Genomic DNA, 10,274 nt, shown 5'->3' with positions numbered 1-10,274 from the left:
TCTCCTTGAGCCTGAATGATTTTATTGTCTGCCAAATCACAAAAATTGTCATACTTGCTTACCTAAAGATGCATTTATTAAAAACAGTGTATATACAACTGGACATTCAACATGGTTACAAGGGTAAGAACTCAACAGGTCGCCTGTCTGGATGTATTTGATTAGGGATGTCCTGAATGTCCTGTGGCCTCTGAGCTTTGACGTGATACTGAAAGGTGCATGTCGATAACTACTCACCTTACACTGTGAGCCTGTGGATGCAAATGTTTGCCTGACAGTTGTTAGAGACATTTTGCCAAACTCCCCCGCTGGCATATCAGTCCATCAGTGAACACATACAGTCCAGATACGGTTATCTTGCGCTCCTTCTCAGTTTCTGAACTTCACTGATGAGGACAACCTTCAACGTCACTGAAGGTTCTTGAGTTTTTCCAGACCTGCAGTCCGGGCCTCGTGCTGCTGCTGTTTCTGTTTCTTCAGATGGCGGTAGGCCTCCACCGCTCTTACCCTCTCCTCCTCCATGATCCTCTGTCGGGCCATGGAGGGCTTGGCTGTGGAGGACACAGTGTGGCCGAGGAGGGAGTTGAGGAGCAGCTTCTTTGATGCATTCTGGATAGTGAAGGTAAGAGGGTGATAAAAAAACATGTGAACTTCTTACTTAAACCCCTCAAGTCACCGACATAACGTGTGATAACCGAAGCGCAGGTTACCTGAGATTTGACCAGAGCTTTCCTGGGTTTGCTGCTAAAAGATGGCGGGGCCATTGCAACTTCACCAAAAGGAACATTATCTACAAAAAAAAACAGACACTGTATCAGTAAACAAACAAGTTCTAAATCGTATTCTGCTTTAACAGTTGGATCTTCCTCTACAGAGATATTTAAAAGTGACAATGCTGAATATTTTACCATTATAATTATTTTACCCCCAAAAAACTACAGTTCCCACGTCCTTAAAAGTAGGTCTGCACCGTTTGTGACATTGTGGGTTTATACTGATATCAATGTTTGAAGAGTTTTCTAGATGAGCAGCTCCCACACATCCTTCTTAGTCCCAAATGTTCCTGAAAAAGATGCTTTCTTTACCTACGAACATCTCTTTCTCCATCCTGTCCTCTTGTCTGTCCAACTTTTTCAGCTGTAGCCTCTGTAATCTGCCTTTATCGTGCCTGTAGTTGAACAGCAAAGACCAGGTAGATTATGCATAAGACATGTAACATCAAGGAATGATTATCACTGACATCCAATATCAGCACAAACACGGAATGATGAAGAAAAAAAAGCGGTGCACTCACTCCTTCTTCTTCTCAGACTTGCCCTTGTCGGTGGACTTGTCTTGACTGTCATCATCCAGCTCAGGCTGTCTGTCTACCTGGTTCTTGGTGAGGAAGTGGATGTGTTTGGTCTCATTCTCCATGCGCCTCACATACGCCTTCTCACTTTCCTGCTTCCCTCTCTTGAAGTGGAGGACAGGTATGTCTCCATCTTCTCCTGGCTTGCTTTCATGGGAAGTGGCTTGAATAGACAGAACAAAAGTCCTCATCGGTCATAAACAAAACAAAACAAAATAAACATGCATGCGAACAGTCTAAAGAAGCTCGCCTCACCTTGTTTTGGCTTTTTGGGCTTCAAGGATCCCGTCTTCATCCTCTCCTTGCTCTTCATGATCTCTCGGAGCCTGAAGGGGATGTCTTTGAGATGGTCTGGCTTGGCTTTCTTGGATTTAGCATCTCGTTTGAGCTTCTTAGCACTGAAATTAAATAACATTACAGTTCAGGAAACATGTAGGAAAGAGTGGAGAGGCGTGTATAATACAGGTCCGTGTCCTCATTTGAATAATAGGATAAAGTTGTCAAGTTGAGTCTCATTACGATAACTCGCAACAAACTTGGGGAGCTAATAACAGTTAGCTACTGCAGCTAGCTAGCTAGCAGTTTTCCTGTTAGCTTCTTGACGTTACCTTGAATGTTTTCCTGCCTTGTCCGCTTGTTTTCCGGAGACGTTAGTTTTGTTATTCTTATTCTTCCCCATGTCAGTACACTGTATATTAATGCATAACAACACAACAACACATGTGAAGCAGCATGTATCGCCTTTAACCTACGAACTATGACCCGTTTGCGAGAGGGACGGAGGAAGTGAAGAACTCTCACTCCATGATTTTTTTGGATACTAACCGTGAACGTTTCCTCTCCATGACTCACTTTTCTTCGATATCACAGAGGCTTGAAGGAAATATTTGAAAGAAAAAATAATGTCCAGTTTCCCTCAAATGTAAGTATTAATTTCGCCTTTTAAAAATATTAACAATTCCGAATTTTTAAAAACCCCATTGACTGGAAAATGTGTGCGACTTGCTCTTCTCGTGAACTAGTTAAGCTGTATTTTTAAGAGCTCTGTGTATAATTGATGATGTTGAATAAATAATGACACGATGTTCATTTTAATTTCTTTAAAACGTTCTTTTCTCACGTCGTTTTCACAGACAACTAAAATTATGCTTTGTGTGAAATTTTTGATCATGGAGTGGTTCACTAATATATTTGACGATCTTTGCTGGAATCGTCACGCTGATTGGATGATTGTTGCTGCTTTTTATCTGCCATCACAAGATGGCGCCGTTCTTCCAAGTGTATCCACACAGTACAACTTTGATTAAACTCAGTTTGAAGTTCAGATAAAATGAAGTTCATTGATGTATTTCTATATTAAATAAATTACTGAATGAATAACTAACTTAATAAATAAACGAATTCATGTCGACTACGTATACAAACAAATAATTGACTAACATGATAATATTATTGGAAAAATAAAACTGCACTGAATCTTTTATTATTTTTAAAATGGTCATCCCTTGTAGTTTTCATAAGAATTCATTTGGACATGAAGTTAAAATTGAATGAAGTATCTTTTTATTGAATGTACACAAAATATGAAAAGTGAGCGAGAAATGTATGAGTGATAACACTTTACAATTACCTTATTTAATAAGCTGTTACATTATAGTTAATTAAACTTGATGTCAGCTAGTGGATATAAAATATAATTAACAAGTACAGATGTTATGTGTCCAAATAGAAGCATGCACTTATTGATAACTTTAATAATTACAGCTGAGTTTCGTGAAATCAATAAAATATGCAATAAAATTATCTTTTATGATGCCTACAATGTTCAGTTTTCTAGTCATAGAGGTGTTCAAATTTCATTGCTGGTCGACTTAATGAAATTTAGAGCCATTTAATTATTTTTGGTCCTCCCTATTTACACACACAAGGCGGCAGAATATTAGAAAGATCTCTCAATATAATGCAGTCAAGTGCAACACCACCTTTGATCCAGATTTTTTTTTTTAAAAACCCAACAACATATAATTCAATGAACACATTTATGACAGTGCCAACAAAAAAGTAAACATTGTAACATTTGTAGAGGCAGATCTGTCAAATGCAATATGTAGAATATCACACAACAGAATATATTCAAGTAAATTAAATCAGCTTTAAAATTCTGTCTTATTTAATCACTGCTTATTTAGTTGTCAAATACCTCTACACCAGTTATATTTTACTTGGACCACAAGCAAATTCAGCATGACATCACAGTAATCTGATTATATATATATACATATATACATTGACAGTCCCATTACAATTGCGACAGCATGGATTTCCTTTCTCCTCAGCTTCAGAGATGAAACATCAGGAACTAAAGTGAACTGATGTGGCAGGTTCAGAAACATATTGTCAACATCGATTAACCAGTAATTAAATAACTAGCATGTAAAAGTGTATATTATACATGTAGATACATATGTACGCTGCTCTTTGCCTATGTTGTTTCATACATTAAATCTAAGGCACTTTTTTAACCCTGATCCTGAATCTGTCATCGTGATACCACTGTTGTGATTACATGGTTAATATGCATCCAGATAGCTTAGCTTCCCACAAAGTCCAAAGGTAACAAAATTCGCTCACATGCATGTCTTAAATCTCGCTTGTAATGTAAAAACAGCAAAAAGTGGTCAAATGGAAATTGTGCTATGATGTTTGAGGGACTATTTCTTGTCTCTGCTGGTTTCCTGGTAAACTCGCTAACACATTTTGTCTGACAGTAATTCCTCACTTGACAGCCTTTCGCTGAGGTAAAAAGAGGGCAACATGTTGTCTTAAGCTAAGGTAAGGTAGGGAGGACGGTAAGGTATCTGTCATTGCTATGCTTCCCATTCACTGTGTATGTAAGCAACTGTGTAATGAATATTGGTACTGTTGTGTTTTGAGAAAAACTGTAATATGCCTTAAAAACCACCCTGGAAAAACAGTCAAATGACTGGCAGCTGTGGCTGCCAAACAAAAACTGTAATATTAAAGTAAAATATCCTAATTCAAATTAAGTCCAGAAACATTACTTTTAAGAGGAGTGACGCTGCTCGATGAACAGCGACTGCATGGCTTATTTGTTGCCTCATACAAGTGAAAGTTTTCAAACAGGCCGCAATGTTGATCCAGAATCCCAGAGCAGATTACGGACTGTAAGTGGCATAAGTGCAGTCCAGGCCCAGTCCAAAAACTCCCCTGTGGACACATACCTTAAACCAATGTGTTGCTGGACATGTGGCTAAGTGTTAGCTACATCTTCTTGGGCAATGAAACTTTAAATGTCTGAGATTAGTTTGATGGAATTTCTTCATGACTCAAAACCAAGTGTAAACCCACAGTGATGTCACCCACCGCATCCTGGACAGTGGCGTTACGGCCATCGCCATTTTTGTTTTCCGCAGCCAGAAGTGACCGTATTCAAGGGTGGAACTGGGGAGGATGTCCTGACTGGATCTGACTGTGAACCCAAGAACACACCACCGGCAGCGAGCTGTCAATCACAAGGTAGCCACACCCCAAAGCTGTGTCATCCATTTTACCATAAAATGAACTTCATCCTGCGTAGAAGAAGACTTTAAACTAGCGACTAAGGCCGCAAACTTGTTAGGAAACGGCTTACTGAGGTGATAAACCAAGTGAGACGTAGGCTTTTCTTCCTCATAAGCTTACATATAATCTGACTTGTTTTTTGAAACCAGTGGAGTTGCCCCCTGATGGCTACAAAGAATGAAAAGAAAGTGCACTCCATATTTTTACATTCTTTACATTTAATAATCAAAACATGGAGTTGTGCCAGCTTAATAATGCACCTTAGTCTGACAACTTGATGCTGGAATTTGTTTTGAGCCCATAAAATTTTAAGTTATTTTTCATTTCAACTCGCAGAACAGGTGTAATCGTCTGAGTTTTTTTGCAGTCAAGTTGAATCAAATATCGTGTTCCTTGTTTGGTGGCGACCCAAAAGCATTTAGCACGTAATAAATATCAACACACAGCATATTCATCACATTACATGTAAGCTTTATGCCACTGGATGCTTTCTAGCAGTCGTGTGGAAATAAACACAGTCAGAATTTGGACCCCCAGCACAACAACTGCAACCGTTCCTATCAGGCCCTCGTGCTGCTCGATCCAGCGAGAGATTCCCCCGAGACAGCCGCCCAGGAAGATCACGCTCTGAGCGGTAAACTCGTCCAGCTGCTGGGCTCCGACGCCACACTGAGAGTTCCACACCGTGCCGTTCTCCAGAGGGTCCACACAGCACGTCGCGGGGACGCCGCAGGCCAGCACTCCTGGAGACGAGCAGTTGTAATATCTGAGGAGAGGGAAACATTTACGTCTTCAAAGCATTCCTGCATCCTGGCCAATGATGTACTTATTTATAAATATCCGACTCAGTCACCCTCCACTCACATGTTGACCTCCCAGTCGAGGTAGTTTTCTGCCCCGCAGCACTGCAGATTTGACTGAATCTCGTCCACGATGAACCTCAGGTCAAGGTCATCCTGGTAGCGCACCATGGCGGACAGCATCCCCGACCGCAGGTAGCCTCCGACTTGATCTTGCAGGCTGTAGGCCAAAATGGCAGCCAGCACCTGGGCTGTGATGAGCATCAGCACCGCAGCGGAGAACAGCTTCAGTAAGGAGCAGTTCTCACGTAGGGCGCCCACACAGCCCGACAGGCAGAGCAGAGTCAACACGAAGCCCAGAGACACAAGTATCAGCATCGGGTCGGTGCCAATACTGCCGATCTGCTCCTGAGCAAACGACTCTTTGCTGATGAGACCCCACATGCCCAGACCAAGAACCACCAGGCCTAGAATTGTGAACGTCAGATTGCATAGGAACAGGAAGTATTTTAGGAAATAGTCCACAAAAGTGTATCTGTAGAGGGGTCGGACTCTTGTGAATACAGGGCTGTTGTTGTCCTGTCCATTGTTTGGATCTGTTTGCTCCTCAGCATCTTCTTTTGCGGAATCTGTCTTTGAAAACACAGAAAATGTACTAAATACCATATTTTATGAGAACTATTGCCAACTGAAACATTTCACTCAACACAGAGAGGCACTCATTATTCAGAGAAGAACTCAACGAAACAAAACAGAAGCTCCAAAGTGACCCCTTACCTTTGGTATGAGCGGACTGGACTCATTCTGCGTGTCGTCCCTCCTTGACCACGGCAAATGAAACCCTTTTATCCCCAAATATCTCCTCATGTTGTCAGCCACGGAAGAGAGACGGTTCTCCCTCTGCTTTTAGCAGCTTAGAGTGACCCAGGCTAAAGTACAGCTTAGGGGGAGCATTCACTACAGTATGTACAGCGGAGCATGTGAGCTCAGGAGGAGAAACCATGCAGAGTTTAGCCTCTGGCTGCTGCGAGGAGCAGGATTTCTTCATCATGTGAGAGTCACAGTTAGGGGATTACGGCTATCAGAGCGTGTGTGAGAGACTCACTCCTACTGACTAGAACAAGAGACTTTTGATGTGAGGTTCACTCAAAAACCACTTAAATGTCAAGGTTTTGTGTGCCAAACGATTAAGTGTATAGTTAAGAGAAAATGGCATGGCAAAAAAACTGTTAATTTAATATGTGCATATCTGAATTACTAGCCCAACATCAGCTGATAAACTTCAGCCAAATCTCTGGAGTCATGAGATGATCAACAGGAAACTGAAGCAGAGACAAGGCGAGCACTTCTGCGAGGCTCACGTGGGCGCAGCAGCGCCTCAAGGTAAATGCTAATGCCGAGGACAATGCTGACAATATGCAATCGGTGACGCAAGCAAAACATCTGGGGACTTTTACACTCCATTTACAAGTGTCTCGTAGCCAGATAAAATCCAGATGGTGTTCAGTACACTTCTGTTTACACTTCACTTCAGATGTCTCATGCCGGTCCTGCTCCAATCCAGTGTGATAATGCACAAAATGATTTTGAGATGCAATTTAGCAGTTTATTTACAATAACAGTTACGCTTGCTACATAGCTAACAACTACTAAAAGCCAAACAAAATCACAGGAGAGATAAATCATATTCATGAAGGTTTACCGCCTTCATTTTGACCAACTTTACACCCAAACTCCACCTTGATCAGATGTCAGTTCAGGTAGATTTGTGATATTTCTCATCTTATTATCCATATCGATGCAGTATGTAGTTTAGTGTCATGTTTACTAGCCAGGCCATAATATTAACAGACTCAGATCCAGTATTAGAAACATATTTTCCTAATTGCTATCATGTGAGCTATTTAGACAAATATTTCTCACTTTCATTGCTCACACAGTTGAAGCTGTTTGGCTTAGAAGAACAGATCGGCAGGCCCCGGTGTTCTGGACTGGGATTCATTTTGCCAGCTGGAAGAAGACGACCAATCAAAGTTTCCACCATCCACCTCGACAGAGTCTTAAAAAAGAAAATATCCAGGCTTTTCTGGTGTGTTGAAAAACAGCAGAAAAGCTAATAATAATGAGATAATCATGCACATGAAACATGAATTTGTTGAAATGACTACAGGGCATACACAAGAACACTGTGCTTTGATCATGGACAGCACCTTTCTTTGATGGAGTAGGGAGAAGGCGATCCAGGCTTGTTAATGTTGCATATGACGGGCTCCAGCTTGGCTCACTGTGTTTTAGCAGAAACAAAAATCACCATGCAACTCTCTCGTACATAGTGTTGTTATTATCCTGTGTTTACCTGTTCGACCGCTGAGTCAAGTCACCGCCCTGATGACCCGCAGCTTGACTTGACAGGAAATAAATGAGTTTTCGACTTTAAGATGGCAACAGGACAAAAGTAATAATGATAAATAAAACATATCCTCATTTGGAATGGCTCAAAGTATTTCTTAAATCCAATCCGGAAGAGTTCAATCGACGGGCGGGACCTTGAAAACTTCCTGCCAGCCGAACTTTGTGGGTTTTGTTTACTTCCCTGGCTCCCAGTTCAACTTATTAATTGGTTTACGTGTCGATATAGTCTTTCATTTCCCTCCAGAATCCTGATCTGTGATGATATTCAGAAAACAGATGTTTAGTTGTTTTGTTCTTTGTATTTTTTTTTTACAAAACTCACATTTGTTATTGATATCAACAAATCTGAGCTGAGCATCCTCACGGTCATCTGGCTCCCTCTATAGAAAAAAAATGGCATTCATGCGACTCAGTAGGAAACATGTAATTCTCATGGTGCACCTTCTGTTTGGCGTCGGTCTTTGAGATATAAGAGCTGCTGTAAAATGTAGTAGAACCGTCCTCCTCATATTGCTCTGATAAAGTCATTATGAAGTGATGTGCTGCTGTGAGTCAATAACAAGTAGCATACAAGGGAGCAAACGGGGCAGTGAGTTAAAAACCAGGCAGAGAGCAGCCTGGTTATCTCACTCTCTGGCTCTGCAGGCCCGCTGCTGTCATTCTTTCCTCTGGCTGTGCTGGACGGAGCTGCAGGCAGCTGGAAGGAAGTCAGTCTACTGACTACTGGTGGAGTCCAGATGGAGCTGTGAGGCTTAAAGAGCTGGGCATCAGTGCTGACAAAAATCTGATTCCATATTAGTGTGTATTAAGAGAAAAACAAATTAAGTTGTGTTATGCTCATCACTGACCTCCCAGATAACTTTGTGTGCATATTCTGTTATAGTTTTCACATGAGTATAGGGGTTTTCCTTCTTGGCAGTCCAGATCACTGTGTGCATGTATGGATATACACTTAGCAGGTACCTGTTTTCACTGCTCGACTGATCTACACAGAAGCAGTGCTGGAAAGCAGCTATGGACTTGAGCTACTTCACTAGAATATTTGCTACATTTCAAGGGCTAATAAAATATTACCCACCACACATGTATCTTACTGTGAAGATTTACATTCATGACAACATATCAAAGATAAACTGTAATAAAAAACAAAACAAATTAAAATACCTTACACATTAGTTACTTTTTGTGTATCCTCAAGTTAAGTTACTTGTCATAATCATGAACTAATGAGGGTACTCAGTAACTACTTGGTAGCTATGTAGGGTTAGGGCTAGTCTCACATAATTTGAGAGAGTAACAAATTATTAACCAATTAGAAATGGAAAGAAAATGGGTAGAAGACATTTAAGACATTTACATTTAAGTCAACAGTCAGCTTTGGTTTGTTGGGGATCTTGCTCTGTAGACATTTCTACAGTAGCTTCAAAATGCTAAGTTGCAAAGACCATGACAGATACAAACTCATAGAGCAGATGTCACGATGCCGTCATCCATACCTTATCGTTTATACAGGGTACATAGGACGTCCTATCTCATGAGGTCAGAATGTCCTGGACTTTTGTATTTTTCTCCCATAACTATTATGTTTCACTTTAATTAACGGTGCACAAAAAGAGTAACTACTGATTCAGTAATCGGTAATTAATGAGTTGTCAGTAGTTTGTGCCATTTAGCAGTTTGTTCACAGATAATTAGGGACAACTCAAGAGGAAAGAAGTCAGTAGGTCACTTTACAGATATTAATGAACTAATCTTTACCTAATCTTTCATTAATGTTGTATAGCCCAGTCTCTTACTCTCCAGTAACTCATAATTATCTACTATATAGTCCTCGAATCTGTTATTAAGAAATTACTCATTAACACTGTCAAGTTTTTCCTGACTCCTGACTAACGAGTTATCTTTGAATTTGCCATAAACATTAAATGCAACCTGCAACCCAACATTTCTTTAGGTTCAGTGTTCAGTTTTACATTATGGCAACACTGTGCTTTCCCTCTGGCCGGGATCTGTTACAGAAAAATGTTTAGGCTCAAAATAACTGCTTTGATAAACACAAACATGGCTGGAAATTGTCCCGAGGTCTCTTGTGACAAATGTAGGAACTCTCCATCTCACTCCAGTGGCAG

At 40.8% G+C, this 10,274-nt stretch overlaps 2 protein-coding genes and 1 long non-coding RNA gene across 3 annotated transcripts; 1 reads left to right on the top strand and 2 right to left on the bottom strand.

The window, feature by feature from the left end:
* On the bottom strand, positions 1–2,141 carry ccdc137 (coiled-coil domain containing 137). Its single transcript, XM_030407466.1, has 6 exons — positions 1,960–2,141; positions 1,607–1,749; positions 1,295–1,514; positions 1,086–1,168; positions 711–790; positions 1–609 (listed from the first exon to the last, which is right to left on the bottom strand). The coding sequence occupies exons 1-6, from the start codon at positions 2,028–2,030 to the stop codon at positions 409–411; spliced, it is 798 nt and encodes a 265-aa protein (XP_030263326.1). The 5' UTR covers positions 2,031–2,141; the 3' UTR covers positions 1–408.
* Positions 1,706–4,885, top strand: LOC115575415 (uncharacterized). Its single transcript, XR_003982662.1, has 3 exons — positions 1,706–1,816; positions 2,222–2,273; positions 4,786–4,885. It is a non-coding gene; the product is annotated as an uncharacterized LOC115575415 (long non-coding RNA).
* Positions 3,335–6,742, bottom strand: tspan10 (tetraspanin 10). The gene is made up of 3 exons (XM_030407465.1): positions 6,511–6,742; positions 5,798–6,366; positions 3,335–5,699 (listed from the first exon to the last, which is right to left on the bottom strand). The coding sequence occupies exons 1-3, from the start codon at positions 6,598–6,600 to the stop codon at positions 5,393–5,395; spliced, it is 966 nt and encodes a 321-aa protein (XP_030263325.1). The 5' UTR covers positions 6,601–6,742; the 3' UTR covers positions 3,335–5,392.
* Positions 6,743–10,274: the final 3,532 nt, after the last annotated feature.

This window comes from Sparus aurata, chromosome 23 (assembly GCF_900880675.1).
Source record: "Sparus aurata chromosome 23, fSpaAur1.1, whole genome shotgun sequence".
Taxonomy (NCBI): Eukaryota; Metazoa; Chordata; class Actinopteri; order Spariformes; family Sparidae; genus Sparus; species Sparus aurata.
The sequence above is the reverse complement of the archived record's forward strand: the minus strand, read 5'-3'. Positions and strand labels throughout refer to the sequence as shown.